Source organism: Phyllostomus hastatus, unplaced genomic scaffold (assembly GCF_019186645.2).
Source record: "Phyllostomus hastatus isolate PE091 unplaced genomic scaffold, TTU_PhHast_1.1 phas_scaffold_501, whole genome shotgun sequence".
Taxonomy (NCBI): Eukaryota; Metazoa; Chordata; class Mammalia; order Chiroptera; family Phyllostomidae; genus Phyllostomus; species Phyllostomus hastatus.
In genome coordinates, this window is record NW_025334033.1 from 40,528,511 (window position 1) to 40,551,773 (window position 23,263).

Below are 23,263 nucleotides of genomic sequence, written 5' to 3' on the forward strand. Positions count from 1 at the left end.
TTAACCACCTCTTGGTGTCTCAGCTAAGAATGCCTGTCTCAGTTCCACCTGGAAATTCTCCACATGTATTTGCAGCTGCTAGATTGCCTCAGGTACAACTGACACTCTTCCTTACTCAGGGAAGCTGTTCTTCTGCTCTTTTGTGTTTGACTTGGACTTCCACCTCTGGCATGTGCTGTTCTGTAGTCTGTCTCAGGTGTAAGAGGTCCCTAGACTGCTCCACTGGCCACCTCTCTGGCCACAACACCAGTCATCTCCACAGCTGCTCCACTCTACCCCATTGCTTTTCTGCATCCTATGAGGCAATGGGATCCCTGAAATTATACTTTGTTTGTAGTAACCTGTTCCTCCTAACCCCTCCACACAAAAGCTTTTAGTGTGTTGTCTTTATCCACGGTATGCTGAAATTTCACAATGTGTCTACGTATGAATTTTTAATTCATCTTGTTCTGTATTCAACAGGCCTTTCAGTCTGAAATTTTATACCTTACATCAACTCAGGGGATGTTCTTCTATTATTTTTATGATTTTTTTCTTTTGTTCACTATTCCTGGATGTCTTATTGGATGGATATTGATTCTTTAAGTTGGTTCTACCTCTCTTGACATTTACCCCCTTGTGCTTCCTGTCTTTTGGTCTTTTTGTCCTGTATTCCAGGAGATTTTCTTGACTTTTTCTTGCATTCTTAGATTTATTATTTAATATTTTAGTATTTTTACTCTCCATGAATTCTTTATTGTATTCCTTTGCTCCTTTTTCATAATAGTCTCTTCTTGTTTAAATGGGTACAGTATCTTCTCTTTTGGGGCACAAATGGGAATTCCTTGTAGTATTTATATATTTTTAAGATTTTTTGTATTTATTTATTTTTAGAGAGGGAAGGGAGGGAGAAAGAGAGAGAGAGAGAAACATGAATGTGTGGTTGCTGGGGGCCGTGGCCTGCAACCCAGGCACGTGCACTGACTGGGAAACAAACCTGCGGCACTTTGGTTCACAGCCCTCGCTCAATCCACTGAGCTATGCCAGCCAGGACAGTATTTATATTTTTATGAATTATCTTTATTTATTCTGTCTGGGTCAACTGACCGAGATATTTGATATTTAACCAGATAAATTTGATATTTATTTTGGTTATTCTCACTTGAACTATAGAATTTGCTACTCATCCTTGGTCTTTCAGGTATCTTTGCAAACCAAGGACAAGTTTGATTGTTATAGGTGGCCTGGGTGGGGTTTCCTTTGTCCTGACCCTGAATTAGAGCTACATTTTGTGTTTTGAGGTATGAATGTGAATGATAAGATTCACTTTAGGATTTTGGGGGCAAGTGGTAAAGCTGAGCCTCTCCCCAGGTGCCACAGCAAAGTGAGTCCTCTCTGGGGCTTCAGACCTGTACTCTGAATTGTTATTGTACGGATCCACTGCATATTATACCTAAATTTCTTCAGAGATCATGTTTCCAACTTGGCCTGGGGGTAAAAGTCTTGCTGTGAAGCATGATAGGAACAGGGGACCAAAGACCAGCAGGACTCTGTGCTTTGGCTCCATCAGCCCTGATACAAGTAGAGTTGGGGGTGAGGGCACCAGCACTCAGGACACCACGGATTGAGCCAGGAAAACTGTATTCCTCAGAGTAGATTCCAATGCTTTTATCTGAAGACAAAAGCTATAACTGTCCGCTATAATAAGCAAATGTGATTAATTCCATTTTATGAGTGAATTTGGTGAAATATTGTAAATGAATCATGGAGGTTAGGAATGAGGAACACTATGATATTGTAAATCAACCTAGTATAAACAACACCATTGTTGGTCATTGTGGGAAAAGCTAGAGGGAATGATTAAGCCCTTCCAGCAACTTGACCCAGTTCACACCAGTGGGGATGGAGAGGAAGATGTCTGAGGAAGGAGAAGCTTTAAAAGTCAGTAACATCATAGCAAAGATGCTGTAGGCTTCACTAGAGATCAACTTCTGGTTTCTGATTTACTGAAATTTCCCTTCAAGTGAGCATAGAGTAATCATGGGAGGAGAATGTGGCTGTGGAAAAGACATTTGGAATTTCACAGAATGTTTTGGGCCTTTTTCCAATCCACTTGTATTTAGTTCCTATCCATTTCAAAGGCTTTTCTGAGTGCTGACAAGGAAGAAAGTTCTGCTAAATTGGAACCTTTTAAATAGATCAAGATTTTCAACATATCCCAAACATGGTGAGCTCTATGCAGATAAATCTCAACCACATCACAATGTTGATGGGATTATTCATTTCCTTTCTTTTTAGCAGAGTAACTGACAATCCCAATCACAGATCAGGCATTTGGCCCTAACAAAAGTAGTAATGTAGTAACCCAAATAGACAGTGATCAGCTTATCCAGTTTCCCATCTGTGCTTTAGCTGGGATGTTTAATTTTCATTTCCTCCTTTCCAATGACATTCTAGCTCAGTCAAGGAGGCCTGATAGCCCTTTCCAGGGGATGCTGTTACTTCCTCACTCTTACATGAGAACCGGAATTTCATTTGGAAAGACAAATTACATTGGGCTTGATCAATAACCTCAAAGAACTAAAAGAAAAAAAATTACCTGTTATTTGACTTTAATATGTACTTGATGTCCATGATTTGTGTTCATGTGTTAATTGTAGGGCACTAGCAATTAGATTAGCCACTGTTAACATCTAAAATTGATTTAAATGCAAAAAGAATCAATACTTGAGCTAAATGTTTAAACATCATAATATTAACAAAAGAGGAATCTTCCCTATTGAATTATTCTTTACTTTCTGCATTTTAGAACATGGAGTATATCTAAGAGAGGTGAAAATCACCTACTGTTGTAAAGGACAATGTTAATATCTTGCTGTGGTCATAGAAATGATGCCAGTGGCACAGGTATGAGCAGTAAGTGGTAAGTGTAGTTTGTGGAACTAAAATTTCTTAGCATTAAATTTGACAAAAGATTATAGAAATTACAATGGCTGACATTGTTTGGGTGCTTGACAACTGTTATTTTATTTTTTCATTTAATCTTCACAATATTTTAATGAAGTAAGTACTAAGTGAGTCTGGAGGGATCCACCTCCATGAAATCACAAGCTGGATTGAAGCCCAGGTCTGCTGAACATGGATCCAGAAACCATAACATGTCTGCTATGTTTTAGCAACTGTGATTCTAGGTATTTTAAACAAATGGAGTCTTAATGGAGCTTTAAAGGGTGAAAAGTAATTGGAGTTTGCCAATTACTTGCTCTTGTATTTCACTAATTTAAGTCTCAGAAACTATCTCATTAAATTTTGATATCCATAGGCCCTGGCTGGGTAGCTCAGTCGGTTAGAACATAGTTTTGATGCATCCAAGTTGTGAGTTCAATCCTGGGTCAGGGCACATACAAGGATCAACCAATGAATGCATAAATAAGTGAAACAACAAATCAGTGTTTCTCTCCCTAAAAATCAATAATACATTTTGGATACCCCCAAACCCTAAACTTTGTTTGTTGAATTGGATTCTAAAATTCTAATGGTGAAATTCACAAAAATTTTTAACATGTTCGAATCTTTTGACTCTTTCAAGTTCTCAAATTAAGAACTATTAGCATGTGTGCAATCATAGACCACAGAAACATTATGGATCTGAATTAGGGGACTAGACCTAGCTCTGTGTGTGTGTGTGTGTGTGTGTGCCTGACTGTGTCAGTGGTGAGGTTGCTCGGATAGACATCATTTGAGCCAAAGAAGCTGCATTTAAACATGGACTCTGTTTAAAAATAGCAAAACCCCTTGATACAGATTCTCCTTGTTGTTTTTTGTTTTCAAGTATTACTGAGAAGCTAAACACAGTTATGTAAATGTATGTCAAGTAGGCCCCCCTGGGCCCTATGGGAAGTGGATAGCAGGATCTTCTGTGGCTTGACAGTGGTTATTTATAAGAAGCCCCTGGTTTGCAGAGTTGGACCCTGGAGAGAGGAGGTAGGGGTCTGATGAGTAAATTTGCCAAAATTCTGGAGTAAAGGACAACATTTTCTTTTCTGTGGTTCAACTTTATTGGAACATCTCTGAAGGACTGAGATAATCTTGCCATCAGCCAATCAGTAGGACAGGACACCAACAGCCTCCAGATGTAAATTACCCCAAGGCAAGGAAAGTCTTGACCTGGTGGCCTGGCACTCAGAGGGTCTGGGTTGTCCTGGCACAGAATGTTGGTGAGGTCCCTCCTGCCCTTGTCACCTCAGCATAGAGGATGTGCCTTAGAAGCAAAGATTGAGCATGGAGGGTAAAGCAACATAATTGATACTCTGGCCTACAATATTCTGGGCTAGATACAGCTTTGGAAGGAATGGTTCATTCTTTCTTGGTTCAATGATTTTAAAACTAAGTAAGTTTTTTTTCACTCCAATCCATTAGAGTCTAAATTATAGCAATATTTTAATGCACTTTAATTTTACCAGATCTGATATTCAACTTCAAATATTCAGTCTTTGACTACATTGACAATTATATTTTGAATAAAATTTTTACTTTAGATTAATAAATGCTTTATTTGGGAATATCTTAATAGTCTTAACGCTTCTTTCTTTTAAACCTGATTTGCTTTGGAAAGGATTATTTCAACTTTGACACCATTAATTCCCACCATTTTGTCAAAAAATGTTTGTGTTTGATCTGTTCGAGGCCTCAAAAATTTCTGCTCGTCTTTTCCTGTCTCTGCTATTGTGAGAAAGGACTTTCTGCCATTTGGGTTGTAAAGATCATCCAAATCACACTGTGAGGTAAACAGGACAGGGATCACTCTTCCTGTTTCTGGTTGAGGAAAGTGAGATAGGTTATGAGTTGATGAAGGTCTCACAGCTGGCCAGCAGCAGCCCTGGAGCTCGCATGGGCTATGCCCACTGTTATGTGCTAATGATCCTTATGAATAGTTTCCTAGATTGAAAAGTGTTTTTCAAAGAGGAAGCAAATATGACTTCAAATCTGAAAACTTCTGCTTCTTCTCTTTGGTTGGGCAAGGAACCTAAACTCTGAGCCCTAGAGTCCTCATGTGTAGAATGGGAGAAAATAATATAAACTTTGCAGGGTTGTTAGGATTTCATGAACTACAAGTTTTAAGTCCCTGGTACTGTACTATGTAAGAAATCCTATGGACTTAATGGAGGTCAATACAGAGGTGTAGGCAAACATGGTTTACCTCCTCGCACATCCTTGACAAAAATTACAACTAGACTACAAAACAAATATCACCCAGAATCAGAAAACTGAGCTGTATGGAAGTCTGACAACCAAGGAATTAAAGAAGTCACATTCATCCAGATGGGTAGGAGGAGCAGAGATGAACAGAGTGGTAAGGAGATATAGAGATGTGGAATGGGTGGTCCCCATACCATGTGTGGTAGATAAAAATTGGTAGGGATACCTCGAGAGTGAGGGCTCCCAGCTACACACCAGATCACCCAGCCCAGGGTTCTAGGGCCAAGAAAATAAATCCCCATAACTTCTGGCTGTAAAAACCAGTGAGGGTTGGGGTGGCAGAAGAAACTGCAGGACTCCTAAAGGGTCTGCAATGGACTTAAGACTTATGCAGACTTAGTTTGTCTGGGCTTCAGCACCAGAGCAGCAGCTGGAAGGGCACCAGTGTCATTCAGGGAGAGGAACTGAAGTGTCTGGCATGAAAGTACTGGGGGACAGCTTCCTCTTGGACAAAACTCCAGTGGCCAGGTAGCAACATTATCCCTTCTCTGAACCTTCCCCTACACAGAGCAACTGAGTAGAGACACTACATCTGAGACTCTATCAACCTGGTTCCCAGAGGTTGCCCTGTCCTGAAGGTTACCTAAGGCTCTGCCCCATCCAAGTTATTAGTGAACGTTTCTACAATAGGCCATGCTACTAAGACAGGGAGTCAAAGCAGCTGTATCTAATACACAGAAACAAATACAGGCCCTGGCTGGTATGACTCAGTGGATTGAGCACTGGCCTGCAAACTGAAAGGTCGCCGGTTTGATTCCCTATTGGGCACATGGCTAGGTTGAGGGCAAGGTCCTCAGCTGGGGGTCAGCAAGAGGCAACCAGTCAACGTTTCTCTCATATATCGATGTTCCTTTTCCTTTCTTTCTCCTTCCCTTCTCCTCTTTCTAAAAATATAAATAAAATCTTTAAAAAACAAACAAACACAGGGAGGCTGCCAAATTGAGGAGACAAAGAAACATGGCCCAAATGAAAGAATAGAACAAAAGTTCAGAAAAAGAACTAAACAAAATGGAGATAGGCAATTGATCAGATGCAGAGTTCAAAACACTGATTATTAGGATTCTCAAGGAACTCATTAGGTACTTCAAAAACATAAAAAAGACCCAGGCAGAAATAAAGTTTACGCTAAGTGAAATAGAGATAAATATACAGGGAACCAACCATGGAGGGAATGATGCCAGAATCAAATCAATGATTTAGAGCATAAGGAAGAAAAAAACATTCAATCAGAACAGCAAGAACAAAATAGAATCCAAAAAACAAGGATAGGCTAAGGAGCCTCTGGTACAGTTTCAAATGTACCAACTTTCAAATTATAGGGGTGCCAGAAGGAGAAGGGAAAAAGCAAAAAATAAAAAACATTTCAAAAAATAATGAAAGAAAACCTCCCTAATTTGGTGAAGGAAATAGACATACAAGCCCAGGAAGCACAGAGAGTTCCAAACAAGTTGGATCCAAAGAGGACCACACCAAAACACATTATAATTGAAATGCCAAAGGTTAGAGATGAAGATAGAATCTTAAAAGCAGCAAGAGAAAAGCAGAGAGTTACCAACAAAGGAGTTCCCATAAGACTGTCAGCTGATTTCTCAAAAGAAACTTTACTGGCTACAAGGGAATGGCAAGAAGTATTCAAAGTGATGAAAAGCAAGGACCTACAACTGAGATTACTCCATCTAGCAAAGCTATCATTTAGAATGGAAGGGCAAATAAAGTGCTTCCCAGACTAGGTAAAGGTAAAGGAATTCATCATCGCCAAGCCAGTATTATATGAAATGTTAAAGGGGGTTATTTAAGGAAAATATCAAAACTATGAACATTAAAATGGCAAAAATTAACAACTATTGACAATTGAATCTTTAAAACAACGTAAGCAAACAATCAGAACAGGAACAGAATCATAGATATGGAGGTCATTTGGAGGATTATCAGTTGGGAGATGGAAGGGGAACATGGGCAAAAAGGTGCAGAGATTAAGAGGTGTAATTGGTAGATACAGAATAGACAGAGGGATGTTAAGAACTGAATAGGAAATAGAGAAGCCAAAGAACTTACATGTATGGCCCATGGACATAAACTAAGGAGGTATATTGCCAGAGATAATGAGGAGTACCAGGTAGAGGAGCACAAAGGAGGAAGAATGGGACAACTGTAATAGCATAATCAATAAGACATATTAAGTAAAAAATACTATACAGTGAGTTGAGTCATAAGAGAACAGAACATATTGTATAATTATTTCAAAGCATTGTAAGAAAGGGGTCTAGTGATGTATACAAAAAGAAGAAAGTGGATTTCAACTTCTAATCAGAAGGTGATTATAGTTGTTTTTTTTTTCAAGTAATTAGAAGATCTCTAAGGAAGTATTCCAGAGACATTACTAAACTCCATTGCAAAAGGGAGAAAGAAAGAAATGGTGGGGTTTGTTTGTTTGTTTTTTCACTTAAAATCCTTTTCTTATTATCCAAGTAAAATATGCTCATTGAAATGCTCAGTGCATGGAAAAAGAAGAAGGAAGAAGAAGAAGGAGAAGGAGAAGAAGAGGAGGAGGAGGAGGAAGAAGGAGAAGGGGGAGGAGGAGGAGAAGAGAGAAGAAGAAAGAAGAAAAAGAAATGCTCAGTGCAATGGGCAGTTGCTATTTGGATGGTCCAGCAGCTAACTTTCTTCTAGGTATATCATATTTCTTTCTATCTATCTATCTATCTATCTATCTATCTATCTATCTATCTATCTATCTATCTATTTTTAGAGGGAGGGGAAGAGAGGGAGAAAGAGAGGGAGAAAAACATCAACGTGTGGTTGCCTCTCCTGCACCCTTTACAGGGGACCTGGCGGGCAACTCAGGCATGTGCCCTAGACTGGTGATCCAACTGGTGGCCCAAGTTCACCAATCACAGTGTCTCACTACCACCACCCTGGCTACTGTGATTGGGTAATGGTTGAACATGTGATCTAAAGTAGGCCAATGAGAATTTTTCATTTGGATTATTTTAGCTGCATCTGCCTGTAGCATGTCCCAAAGAATGAGGGAACATTCTTTGCCTCTCTAGTGAGAAAACCAGAAAGTGTGAATCCAGGAGCTGCTGGCAACAGCTACAAGGCTTGTGGAGAAGTCAAGTCTACCATAGAAGATACCCTAATGTGCAGTTCTAGTAACTAGTTCAGTGAACCAATAAATGTCCTTTTATGTTTTATTTTTTTATTGTTGTTCATGTACAGTTTTCTCCATTTTCCAGTCACAACTTCCTGCTGCCCCCATCCTCAGCTCCCACCCTCAACCCTTGCCCCCTTTAACTTTGCCCATGGGTCCTTTATACATGTTCCTTGATGACCCCTCCCCCTTTTCCCCCGTTATCCCCTCCCCACTCCTCTCTGGTTACTGTCAGTTTGTTCTTTATTTCCATCTCTGGTTCTATTTCACTCACTTGTTTGTATTGTTGATTAGATTCCAGTTACAGGTGAGATTTTATGGTATTTGTCTTTCATTGCCTGGCGTATTTCATTTAGCAAAATGCTCTCCAGTTCCATCCATGCTGTCGTGAAGGGTAGGAGCTCCTTCTTTCTTTCTGCTGTGTAGTATTCCACTGTGTAAATGTACCACAGTTTTTGATCCACTCATTTACTGATGGGCCCTTAGGCTGCTTCCAGGACATGGCTATTGTAAATTGTGCTGCTTCAAATTGTGCTTCACATTGGGGTGAATAGATTCTTTTGAACTTGTGTTTCAGGATTCTTAGGGTATAGTCTCAATGGTGGAACTGCCAACTCAAAAGGCAGTTCCATTTTTAGTTTTTTGAGGAAATTCCATACTGTTTTCCACAGTGACTCTACCAGTCTGCATTCCCACAATAAATGTCCTTTTAACTAAGCTAAGTTTGTTTTGGGTTTCTGTCACTTAAAGTTAGAAGGCCTGATATCAAACAAAAAAGCATAAAGAAACACATAATACACATACATACACATACAGAGACAACAACTATCATGTATTTGTGGTCTTTTTACTAAGCATTTTGTTGTTTTTCATTATATCGATTTCCAGTATCATTGAAAATCTTAATAAATAATTATAGTTTATATAATTGGTCCCATAATAGTGGAAATTTAGATTATATCCAAGGTTTTGATGCATTGTGGGCACAAATATTTGTTTGTTTCTTTATTTCTTTGGGATATATTACTAGAAAAATAATCACATAGTCGTAGAGTATTAATTGAGAATTTTAAAGTCTTTTTACTTCAGGGGAAAAAGTGGTTTATGATAAAAAGAATTAAACAACTTAAAATGATATGAAAGTGAACGAGCCACCCTCCCATTTTCAGTCATGTTCCATCACGCTGCCTCTTCCCCAGGCCGCGCATGTGCATCTTCCGCTCTGCCTTTAGAGGAACCCATTCACTCTTGGTTTTGTAGAAGTAATTCTTGTGCACTTTGACTTCCACATTTTTAACAATATATTTCTTAATAGCTTCTGGCATTTAATTGTCTCCTTCCAATGATGGACATCTAAGCTTTTTCCAATCTTTTGCTACTACAAAGAAGTCCCATTAAGTACCCTTATATTTAGAAGTGTTGCAAATGTGTGCATATACACAGGGGTGGACAAAAGTGGGCTTACAGCTGTGGCACAAGCAAATAAAACAATAATTAATAAGTAATAATACAGGAATAAACTCTATATTTGTATTTTCACAGCTGAAAACCTACTTTTGTCCACTCCGTATACGTAAAACAGATCTCTCTCTCTCTCTCTTTTTTTTAGATTTTATCTATTTATCTTTAGAGGGGAAGGGAAAGAGAGAGGGAAAGAAATATCAATGTATGGTTGCCTCTTGTGCGTCCCCTGCTGAGAACTGGCCTGCAACCCAGACATGTGCCCTGACTGGGAATCAAACTGTGATCCTTTGATTTGCAGGCCTGCACTCAATCCACTGAGCTACACCAGCCAGGTGTGTAAGACAGATCTCCAGAGCGAAATAGTGAGTGAGAATATGTGCATTTTTGTGGGTGTACTAGCCATTCCCAAAATGTGTCCACACTGTTACTCCAAACAGACTCCCACCAACAACGTTTGAAATGATGCGGACACTGGCCTGCAGTGTCTGGGGCGTTATAGATGAGAGGAGACAAATTCACACAGGCTACTGAGTTTTGTGGAGGAAAAGGGACAACACGGTCACTCTCTTAAGAGGAGAGCGCATTGACCCTTGCCTTGGCAAGTTTTTATTGAGTTCAATTTGCACAAGAATATAGGGTGTATACATAAAGCTCATCAATCATTGTCAGGCAGAAATGTTTAAACAATAGGCAACATTAAAAAAACTCTGAGGGCTTATTCTGAGTCAGGGTCAGATAGTTTAATGGCCACAAAACTTTGGGGGAACAAACTCACTTCAAGCTTGGACCCTTATCATTTAAATTGAGGGTATTAGCAAAGCAGGTTTCATAGGATTTTATGCATTCTTTCTTAGGCCTGATCGCCCTAGCCAACCCGCCCTTTCCAGCACAGGGCCGTACCCACCTTCAGCATTGTTTCTGGCTTAAATTAGGCAGGGGAAGTAAGGCAGCCAAGAGATTAGGAGACTTCTTGCAGACAGAATGAGGACTCAGGCTATGTCAAAGCAGAGGGGTGAGAGTCCATCATCCCCTTTTTCTATAGCCCCCCAAGTCCTTCCCTGAGGTCCCCATCATGACCGTGCCTGTCTTAGGTCACCCCTCTCTTGAGGAATCTTACCCATCATTGGCTAACCAGTCATCCTCCCGGGGCCAAGTAGGGTGAAGAGAAAGGGGGAAGAGGTGGTGCCCCTATGAGGAAGATAAGTTTTGTCTCCTAAATGGCTTATGGTCCCAAGGTCCTTTATGCAACCTTAGCCATGGGGGATTACAGCTTCTAAAACCAGGCAGGGAAGTTCCCAACAATGTAGGAACTGCTTTGTGATACCTCATTAAGAGAATGTACTAGCAAATTTTTATATTTTTGCCCAAGTGGTCAATAAAGTTTGTTTCTTTTTATAGTTGTAATTTGGAAAATTGCCTTCTGGAAAGGTTACATAAAATTTTTAGAAGATTTTATTTATTTACTTTTTAGAGAGAGGGGGTGAGGGAGGGAGAAAAACATTGATCGGGACCTGGCCTGCTACCCAGGTATGTGCCCTGAGTGGGAATTGATTTGGCAACATTTTGGTTTGCGGGATGACACCCAACCCATTAAGCCATAGCAGTCAGGGCTGGAAAGATTACATGAATGTATACTTCCATCTGCAAGATGTGAAACTGTCTGCCTTATTGCATCTTCATCAGCATTAAGCACCATCATAATTTTAAACCTTCACTAATATAATAGGAGATAATAGTATCTCATTTTTAAAGCTTGCATCTTATTCATTTATATGACACTTGTGTTCCAAGCCCCTAGAGTGTGGGACACTGTCTGACGACTGTGGTAAGACACTCTCCTTGCCCTGAAGGAGCTTACATTCCTGTAATTACTAAGTTTGAACATTAAAAAATGAGCAGTTTTGAATTGTGTTTTAGGTTAGGAATTATGCATTGCCTCAAACTTTTTAATGAGACAGGAGATGATAAATTTAAAGATGATGTTTATTATTCTAACAGGAAGCTGACTCTATACATCTGTAATAAAAAATGGCATTTCCTGACTCATTTATATGACTGCTTTTTTCCTATTATCTGGAGGGAATAGTCCATAGGCCTCAAGAAAGTAGGCAAAGTACAATGGCAGACACCACTAGTTGACCCCCAGTGTCTATGGTCCCCTTCCTCCTTTTAAGAACAAAATGATCTCACCTGTTGGTAGGGCATATGGCCACTCAGGTAAAGACTACAGTCCCCTTAGAGCTGGTACATTTGTTCTAAGATATTCAAGACCATTCATCTGTTAAAGAGCACAGTGAAAATGTACTTATTAAATAAATAAAAACAAATACAAACTTGTATTATATTTCCTAAATTTTAGCCAAATGTGTGTGTGTGTGTGTGTGTGTGTGTGTGTATGCACATCTCCTATGTAACACACATTTTAAAAAGCAAAGCAAAACAAAAAATCCCAGAATAACCTATGTTTTTCTATGGCTAATTTTTATGGTTTTATTATAGCTAATGATTTTTCAACACAGCAATCTTCTTGAAGAAAAATTTCCAGGCTCTGGATAAGATGGCTGTGGGGAAAACGCCTCTGTTAATTGTTTTCAGAGGATCCAACAGCTTAGATTCCACTGGGTGGTCCTGAATACTCATCAGGGAAGGGGAGCACACAAAGGAGGGAAAACTGTGACAGTCTCTCTTTTTCCTCTGCTCATCCATCCTTCTCTCCCTATCCCCCAAATAAACACACACACACTTGCTGCACTTAGGAATAGAGAACACTTTGCTTAGTTTTATTAATCTGCAACTTATCCATTATTATACTTAGTTCATTTGAGTCTTCAAAAGTGTTTCTTGAAATGCAAAATCCTCAGGCTTAGGGGGTTGGGGTCATTAAACTGTTAACCACTCATATCTTGATTATCAGTTAAGGCCTTTAGGGAGGTAGGGCAATACCTGGGAGAATGGCAGACCCGTCAGGGAGCAAAGTAGATAGGTGTGAAGGAGGTGAAAGAGCACAAAGCTAGACCTGCCTTGTGTAGCTCTACACCTCTAAAAATTCTAGGGGGCACAGTCTTGACTCAATATCAATTATTTTATCTTTTGCCTTGGTAGCCCTTGGCAGGTCACAGTGTACTTTCACTCTGTAATTGATTTGACCTTCTTAACCTGTGGGTAGGGAGGAGGGAGTACATTTTTAAATCCTCTTTCTTTTTTTATAACTACATGGATCTCAAATATGATCATATCCAACACACTTATTTCAATAGGAAAAAATAGGCTCAGAGAGGTGAATTGATATTTCCCATACCTAAAGACTACTCAGAATCCAGATTTTCTGATGCCTAAACTATATGTTCTATTTACTATTCCTCACAGACTCTCTAGACATCTGCTCAGTTCAAATACAAGTACTAGACATATATCCGCAGAGAGAATATTTTTAGAAAGCATATCTATACATAATTATAAATAGCTTTTCTGTATATCACCACTATTTTGAAACATTGATCTAAAAAGGCTTAATGAGTACATTTTTGCTAATGGCCCAGTTGTCAAACTTTTATCCAACCTCTATCATTTGAAACCATTTGCAGGTAAGTGAAAAAAAAATGCTTGGAGCAAGAAGGAAAATAATCACTCTAAAGAACATCCACTAATACTAGAAGATTCCTATAACCACCCTGGTACTACCCCAATTTACTTTTGTCTTCTAAATAGGGATAATAGTTTAACCATTTTAGCCATAAAGTTTCCTAATCCATATCAAGTTGAATGATTTAAAGGGATGAATGACAATTCATTATTATTCATTATTATTATTATTCATTTAACAAATAATTTTTAAGTGCTTACTATGCCCTACTTGTTATGAGGGGGAACCCCCAAATTCCAGAATTTATTTATAAAAAATGTGTATTTATTCTTACATATTTAAAATTCAGTCACTTTCAAAGCACTCTCCATTTGATGCAATACACCTGTCGAGATGTTATTTTTTTCCACTGCTCAAAACAGTTCTGAACTCATCTATTTTGATACCATTTAGCGCGTTTGCCGTTTTTTTGTTTCAGCTCTTCCACATTGGTAACATGTTTCCCTTTGAGGACATTTTTTTTTTCATCTGGGGAAACAAAAAAAAAGTTGCTCAGGGTGAGGTGAGGTCAGGTGAATAGGGAGGGCGGGGCACGAGGATCATGCTGTTGTGGGTCCAAAATTGTTGAACACTCAATGCTGAACCTCAGTTGGAGATATAATCATGAAATGAGCAAATACATTGAAAATTCTTTTAAAAAGCTCACTGACGCTGAATGCAGCTTCTCACAACACCAACTGGTACATTTATACAGATGGGATCCTAGAACACTCACCTAGCCAGGGAAGCCTTTACTACAAAGGGCCTGTCTTCCAGAAGATAATTCTGGTTGTTTTTTGGGCGTCCCCCCCCCTTGTAAATGTCAGAGAAACAAAGATGAAAGTATAGAAAGGAAAACACGATTATAGGAATGTGATAAGTGCCACATTAAAAGAAGGTTTAAATCCCTGTCTAATCACAGAATGGGCCATGCACTATTCTACTATGAGGGTGAAACGGAGCTTCCTGGAGCATTACTTCTAGTGAGTCTTGAAGTTTGGGTGGTAAGAAAGAATCTGGTCCATTTGGGGAATACCAGTAGTTTCGTATGGCTACAGATGTGACTAGACAAAGAGTTAGGGCCTGGGTCATGGGGGCTTTGTACGTTAAGGAGTTTAAATGATATTTCATAGGCCCTGGAGAGCCATTCAAGGTTCTAAACTGGAAAGCAGGCTCAGATAGTTAAGTCTTGAATTCTGAAAGTTACATCTGCATGTAGTTGTAATGTATCCTGGAATGACGACCAAACATTGGGATTTAGTTTAAGAAATGATAAATTCCTAAACTATAGCAGTAACCTTAGAAATAGAGGGGAAGGAACTGGTTGAAAAGACAATGGAAGAGAGGACACGGATACACGAGGTGATCTGGTCAGTTGGGAAGAAAGTGAAACAACACCAAAGTGAGTCCCAGGTTTCTTAATTGGACAATGGGTGAATCAATGCTATGAAAATGAGGATCACAGAGTGGGGAAGAGGCTTAGAGCAAAGACAATAGTTTAAATGTTCATATATTGAGTCATAGTTGACTGGGACACTGAAAATATCCATTAGGGAACTGGATCTACCAGCTTGGAGTTCAGGGAACAGGTTCAGGTTGGGACAATCCCAGCAGGAAGCTGGCAGCTTTAGTTAACAGCAGGAGGCAGAGGAGACAGAAATCTCGGAGAGCACAGAATTCTGAAGACATTTGGGGACAAACTGCTATACATGCTTAAAGTATTTCCTGTTCAACAGCTTAGGACAACCAGACATCATTTCAAATTCCTGCCTTCACTCTAGCCTCCTACAATGCCATTCTCCAAGAAATAGTCTTGGTGGAAATTTTAAAGCATAAATCATGTTTTATCATTCCTCGCTTCTCAGACTCCAATCCAAACTATTTGGCACAGAACAATAAAGCTCTACCTGTGATGTGATTCCTCTCTCTCGGAGTGGATCTCCTATCACATGACTTCTAGACTTTACAGGGCAGTCCAGCTGCTCTGCTCCTGCCTCCGGCCCTGCTGTTCCCTATGGAATGCTCTTTTCTAGATCCTGCAGACTGCCTCTTTCAACATTCAAGCTTCTCTGCTGAAATGTTACTTCCTCAGAGACCTTCCTTGACAAATCTAATGTATATCCTCACCTCTGCGATTCCCTATTCTTAATCCCATTACCCTGTTATTGACTTTACAGCACTGACCATTATTTGAATGTATTTTATTTACTTAACTTTACTAGCTCTTGTATTGGCAATGGTTATGTGCAAAGGTAAATCTCTACATTCATTATTGCTTAAGAGAAACTGGAAAAGTGAGATATAATCATGTAGCTGAAGGTCTTGAATTCCCATTGAGGGGTTTTATTTGATTTGCTAGTTTTCCAGGAGCCAAAAAATGTTTGAAGTAGGTCAGTGACCTTGTCAAGTGTTTTGAAATATTTGTTTGGTTAAGATGTTATAAAATGTAATCACTCCACAATACCCTGACCCTGTACTCACTTACTGAGGCACTATTCACTTTAACTGGTTTAACTACACAGAAAATTTGTAAACTAAATAAATGAACTGAATGACAAGAATATAAAAAATCTAGGCATAGTATCTGAAATTCAGTTGATGGCTTTGTAATAGAATTGTGCAGTTCTACTTTACTACTAGTCTTCTCTTCCTTTCAATGTGGGAGCCATACAAAACAATTTCAAGTGTGGGAGATGTTAATTTTAAAATTAGGAACAGACTGTACCACGGCTGTCTTCTACACGCTCAGTAATGCAGTTCTGCCCATGACTTTATGTCAAACCACTGGGGGACCCAACTGTGGTACAACCAGACTAGCTAATGGGAGTGCCTTAGAAGGTGGATTATACAGAGCTCTTTCAATTAGACTAGAATGGAAAGATCTTTGGACCTTTCAATTTAGTTTTATTAAAACTTCTAGAGTACCAGATTTCGATTTTGGGATGCCAAAATGAATGACACATTTCTTTCCTTTAAAGAGGATGAATTGTCATCATTTAGCTCTGTGTATGCAGTACGGTTAAGTGAATTGCATTATTTTGTACAAAGACCAACAGAGATTATTTTTCCAAAATGACTCCTTTTGTCCTTGTATTTGCCACCCAATGAAATGCTTGTGTGGGTTTTTTTCTTTTTCCTTCTTTGCCTTTTCAGGGAAGAATAACTTTTCACACCAGGTATGTATAAATATAAAGTTTATTTAGCATAGTGTTTAGAAAAATAAGTTCACATCATTTCAGAAACAAACAAAACACTTAATTGTCCAGGCATAAACCCCTATTACAGTACAACATACATACTTTAGAGCTCTTTGGTTGGGTAATTAAGCACAGAAATGTTCTGGGACATGCTCTGTGTGCCATCACCTAACAGTGCAGTAAAGACTCTGTTACCCCATCCCATGACATACATTCTGTATAGATCTTCTCTGCATAAGGCACAGTAAAACCATATTGAGTATGTAACTGGTTGCTTCTAAACATACAGTACATGCAATTAAAGAATGAAATTTTTTGGAGAACCCTGAAAACCAAGAGAGTCACATGCTATATAATTTTGATTAATAAAAGGTATGGTTGTAATATTAAATTAATGTGATGTATCAATTAGATACAAAATAAACATTAGGCTCTAATCATCTAAGTTCTTGGAAGACTTTGAAACATCTTTTATAAAATGTAATTCTTCCCCCCCCAGTTTTCCTGAATTGTTTGTATTTTTATGATGAGATGATCTGTCAGAAACATTTGAAAGAACGAAGAACTTCTGGCTAGGTACTCACGCACACTTGTCTAATGTAGCAGGGCAGGCTGCAATACACACCCATAATTCAATGTTCTACATGCAAAATGTAAGGGCATATACAGGAGATTTAAAGTCAGTGTGCAATTTAACTACAGATTTTTATCTATGGCTATAACGTCTACCTGCCTTTCATAACTCAAGAAAGGCACTGAAACGTGTACAATTCAGTTTTTCATTACTATAAATATACATGAGCTATAGAGAGCAGTACAACGTAGGTGCTCTTGCTTGATTGAGGAACAAATGCACCTTCCGTTTAAACAATAGACCGTCCTTTCCTAGATGTTACTAAGAGCTAAATGCCAAATTCTGGCTGATAAGAGTGCATAGTTAGGCTCACACCAAAAATCCCATAGCCAGCCACAGGCGTTGGAGTTCGTAAGGAGAGTTATTTACCCCTATTCTGATTCCTCTGTGGGGATCATTAGAGGGTCATTTGCAGCATCTTCAAGCATTGGTTTATGTAAAAGAGAAATTCTGCCACATGAACTCCAAGGGTTCTGAGTCTGGCCCTTGGTATTGCAAAGACATTGCAATTCTGTGCATGGAGATCATGGGGTTTATCTTATTTCATTCACATACATATGGGCTACATATTAACTGGCCCACATTTTACTGAAAGAATAGAAAAGAACAGTAAGTTCTTTATAATGTGCATTGACTCTTACCTGGTATATTGTGTAGCTACCTGTAGGGGTTATAATTACATCATGTTGGGAGTATGAATGGGCTTCCTAGGTAAGTCTTAAAAGTTTTGTGCTATTTTTTCTTTTTCATAAGGGAAAAAAGAGGAAGAACTGTGAATACAAGAGGTTTATTATATTTTTGGAAGACAGAAAACTTTTCCAGTTATATATATATATATAACATATATAACTTTTAAAAACTTCCAACCTCCCTTATTGGATATTTTTAAATAATTAACAAACTTTTGATATCTGCAGCAATCAAGTGGAAAACATCATTTTCATGTAAACCACACCATGTAATTAATCTCAGTAACATGATCAGCACACACCCAAAGAAAAAAAACAAGCTATGTAAGTAGTGGTGGAGTGGAGGAGAACTCTAAAACACCTGGCTTTGTAAGAGAACAAAATTAAAAACACGTACTTTCAGCAGTTTAGGAACACTAACCAATTCTGTAAAAAAACAGGATCTAAGTTCTTTATCAAAATGATAGAATTCTTCATAGGGCTCTTCGTCCATGCCTGCAAGTTCCACTTGCAAATAACGACAGAAGTGAAATCCTCTATGGCCCTTATTTCAACATCTCAGCATACAGATCTAAGGTGGACCCTTTGTTCTGATCTTAAAGCAAGATGTGGTGACATCTTTAAGTTATCTCTGAAGAGATCATTTTCCCACTTTTCTGGCTTTTCAGAGACCAGCCGACCTTACTCACTACATAAAGGTATTTGCATTCTTAAAATTTGTGTTCAGAGTCCTGATAAAAACTAACCACAGCTCATGACATTATCAAACAAGCTTCTTACAGAAACCCCCAAAGACTGACTTTTAAAGAGGATGTGATATAGTGCAAACAACAGTCATATGTCGTAGTATAACAACTGATTCAAAACATTTAGAATGAAGTTTCGACAGGACAGAATTTTACTCAATAGAATCAACATATTTTTTTCTTTACTTTAAAATAGTTGTTTTCATAGCCTAGAGAATTGTTTGGTATATGGTAATCTATAATTGTTATTTTCACTGTAATGAAAAGTATTAACAATAATAAGCTGCTCATCCACTTGCATCATAAACATTATACATAATAACAAAAGTAAAACTTAAGTTCTTCAGATTTAAGCAATTCTGTGTGAAATTAACCCTGTTTGAATAGTAGAAAAGAGCTGTCAGTGCTTCTGTTGACACTTCTGTACCTTAGTAAGAGTAATAAAAAGGCCACAAGGTAAAAAGGCACATAGAATTCTATATAAAACATATTCAAATGAATCAGAGCGCTGCTAAATAAAGAGCAGGGATGTGAAAAAAAAAAAAAGTACCAAAATTCCAGTATTGGGAGCTGGACTTCCTGTTTCAGTGTTATTAATATTGACCTAAACAGACTCCTGATAAAAATTATTACTTTTAAAATCCTACAAAAAGTAAAACTTTGTTGGAAATAACTGTGTTCACTTCCTGTTCAAAGAATAAAAATAAATTAAACGGTAAGAAAACATTTTTCTTTTCAGTTCATAGTGTCGGAAGTATAAGAGAGACATATAGCATAAATAAAACTCACTGTAATCACTCAAATCCTTGCTTATAGGACTAATATATTTACACTCATACTGAAATTTGTTTCATAGTTTTTAGTGGAGTCGCAGACTTTCTCAGCCACACAGAACTATCAGCAATCACATTTGGAAATGTGTAGAGAGAAACCAAGACTTTCACAAAAATGTTGAAAAACAGAAATGCATGTATTTAAAAATACAGCTTCACAATAGTGTTGAGTACCATTTATGCTACTTAACCTTACCAATGCCCATGGAGTAAAAGTAAACAAAAAGAACTGTATTGTTTCTAATGCTCTGGAGTGATATTTAATTTTGTTAGGTGCATACATTTTTAATTTAAAAAACTATCAAGTTCCATTTGACCTCAGAATTATATTAAGTCAACAAAATGATACACTTAGACTTGACAAATTCCATCTTGTTCCTTTGTCTCCATCTGTTTAAGAGAGAACACATGTGAAGAAAAAGGCTGCAATAAAGTTTTACTTCTGTATATTTCACTATGATCTTCATGCAGATCAACCCAAAGTCTCTTCAATGCACTTATTTGCAAAACTAGTGTTTCCCTTTAAATGGGAAAATGCTTTATGTCCTCAGGGCTTCGTGAAAAGATTTGCTCACTGATGTCAGAGGAAAAAAAAGGGGGGGGTGGTGGATAAAGTTTATAAGTCTTGCATATCTTCATCCAATTGGACAGTCTGGAGCTTGGCAAGCTCTTTCTTGTCTGTTTCCAGGTCTTCACAGACCGTCTCAACGATGCCCTCTAGGACATACTTGGATTTGGAGTCCAGCATCATTAAGTTGTTTGTGGCTTTGTTCTCTGAATTTGTTAAGAAATTCTCTTTTATGTTGGTTACTGATTGTAGAACCAAACGATGTTCTCTGACAAAATCCTGGGGTACTGCTGGGGAGGGGTGACCCACCTGGTCTTCGCCTGTAGGAACTATTTCCCCGAGGGCAGCCTGGGTCATTGGGACGGACAATAGATCTTGACCAGTAATAAGGGAGCAGTTCTGAAGAGTTGCATAGTTAGTGTTGCTGACAGATGTCACAGTAGATTTGCTTGCCACAGGTGTGGACATCGGCTGGCTATCAGCAATGTCAGGGTTTAGTTCAGTGGGATGTAGCAGAGTAGGGGGATTCAGCGGAAAACTGTGAGATGGGGACACATTGACTAATGAGGAGGCTAGTGGATGAAGGCCACTCCCGGAGATACTTTCAGAAGACAGGTTTGCATTTACTTGTGCATTCTGATTGACAGGCATCAACTGAGAAAATACCAGGCTCCTCTCCAAACCCTCCTGTTTAACAGATCCTATGGTCTGGCTTGAATTAGGAACAGTGTACACCACTGCACTGGGAGCAAGAGAGCTCAAGAAAACCTTTCCTTGCTGGACTGTGGTAGACTCACTTGTAAATGTGCTCCCATCTGAAGTGCTTGAATTTACTGAAATATTACCTAAAAAAAAAAAAAGGGTACAGATTATCACTGATTAAAATGGACAATGACAGAAAATAATTACATTTTTTTTACACACATGATTTCTCTCAGGTTCAGAAGAATCACCTGCACATAAAACTTCAAATTCCCAGGCTCCACTTTTAAGAACTTGGCTCCGTAAGTCCTGGAACAGGTGTATTTTTAACTCCCCGAGGAGTTCTGATGACCAAGTGGGAGTGAACTATTGGTTTGGAAACCAAGTGTCAAAAAAAAATCTTTCCAAGTTCTAATTTTAGTCAAGTTTCTGCTTCATAAAAAATATTTATTATTTTCCATATAGATCCCAACTTATCTTTCAATGAGCTGATGGTTACTGCTAGCTCTGCCAGTCAGAACTAGAAAACACAAATCAAAATAAAATGCCTTTGTTCAGGACAAGCTCAGTAACTCACATAAAATATAAATGGAAGTGTAGAAAATACCACATAAAATGACTTACCCTGGGGCTTAAAGTTAACCATATAAACCTGTACAGACAAGTTGAAAATTACTGCCAAACTAACCATAAAGTAATGTCAAGTCAACAAAAACATTCAGTAGGTTTTGTTTTTCTTTTCTTGTGCCAGTTCTGAATTTTCAGTGTTGTAATGATAGGAAGAACTAATGATAATAATAATAAAATGTGCTTTTAAAATATAGATTAATATAAAGAACTAGAACTAATACTTCTTTAAAAGGTTTGAATCTTTCGAGGCCCTCATTGGTATGGTCTGAAGAGACTAGAAATAGAAAAAGAAATATAAGCAGAAAGCTGAGATGATGTTCAAATCAGGTAACAGACAATGTAGATGAATCAGATCCTCACCCAACTCCCACCATCAAATGAAATCCTTCTGTTTCTGAGTCTTTACATAATAGGTATAGTGAAATGATAGCAATTATTTTGCCAATGAAGGAAAGGTGGACTTGGGGGAGTTTTGTGACAATAGTTTCCCAGGAGTATTTACCCTGCTCTTGAATTAGATGTTCAGTAAACTCTTAATCATTTTGAGAAAACAGCCCAAGAGTAGAGGGAATGCACCTAAAACATTTGTCTTCTTGAATTACTACAATAATTTCTGATTATATTGCCACCTACATTGGTAAGTTAGCGTCACAGGGCTGTTTATGTCTTCTAAACATTTTTAAGTACCCCAATGCAAAGGAATGTCTTTAAAATGAAAACATACACACAGAGTATATTTGAACTTAAAAAAAAAAATGAACCACCTGAAAGTATCCATCATGGAAATATTGGTGTTAAGAAAAACATTTCTATGTTTGTTTGGGCTCTTCCATAGCATAAATGTTTGTTCTAGGCCAAATGAATGAAAAAGGTTTTTATTTGAAAACGTTTAACTTCAACTTAAGTATGCTTTAAAATTCCTGTTGGCTGTTAAACTGTAGCAAAAAACCATCTAAAATAGATGTTTACTTTCTTGTTACTGGTTGTAAAATTGTCAATGTGTATGTGAATAAAATAGTTATTTTTTGATAGAGCCATAAATAACAATAAAGTAATATTTTTGAATGTGTAGAAAGTATAACATATATAAGTGAAGGGAGAAAGCAGATGTGATCTAAAGTGACATTTAAATGTGATTGCAATTAAATTATAAATTGAACAATAAATTTAAAGATTAGTTAAATCCAATTGAAACATGATACAGATGAAAAGTATAACTGCAATGACGGTCAAATAAGAAAAAAACCTTATTCTCTCAGATTATAAAGTGAGAAAAAGATGTAGGTATTCTGCTTCTCCATATAAACGCCAACTATATAGTAAGATTATCTATGTTGTCAAGGTATTTTTGAGAAAGGCTGAATCCCCCAGATGCTTTGTTAAGAACTGCAATACATAACTACTATAAAGAAACTGCTTCCCGGACCCATATGGTTAAACTTAAGCCTTCAAGTCACCCAGACAGCATACGGATGGACAGCTCTGTCATTTAGGCTTGGCTTTTTAAATTGGAAATGCTATTCATATTCATATTCAATGCTCCATTTTAAAAACTAGCCATTAGTTTGCAATAATTTTCTACTGCAGCACTTTTTTTAGATTACATATGAAAATATTTCTGTTTTTCTCTTCCCTCAATCTATATACCAGGCTTTTTGGTCAAATGTGTTCTCTAAAATGTTACGTACTATTTAGAAATTTCCCAAAGAGAGAAAAGGAATTAGATCCACATTAAATTATTATGAAACTAAGCATTTTGGCTTTCCCTGTGGTTTTCACATCCTTGTCC

At 38.0% G+C, this 23,263-nt stretch overlaps 1 protein-coding gene and 1 pseudogene across 2 annotated transcripts in view; both read right to left on the reverse strand.

The window, feature by feature from the left end:
* Positions 1-18,488, reverse strand: LOC123807894 (annotated as a pseudogene).
* Positions 16,696-23,263, reverse strand: part of SIX4 (SIX homeobox 4) — a 12,148-nt gene continuing 5,580 nt past the window's right edge. For both annotated transcript variants that reach the window (XM_045822769.1, XM_045822768.1), the window contains one exon: positions 16,696-20,987. In XM_045822769.1, coding sequence (XP_045678725.1) covers positions 20,191-20,987 — 797 coding nt within the window. In that variant the 3' untranslated portion in view covers positions 16,696-20,190. The remainder of the gene's footprint in view (positions 20,988-23,263) is intronic.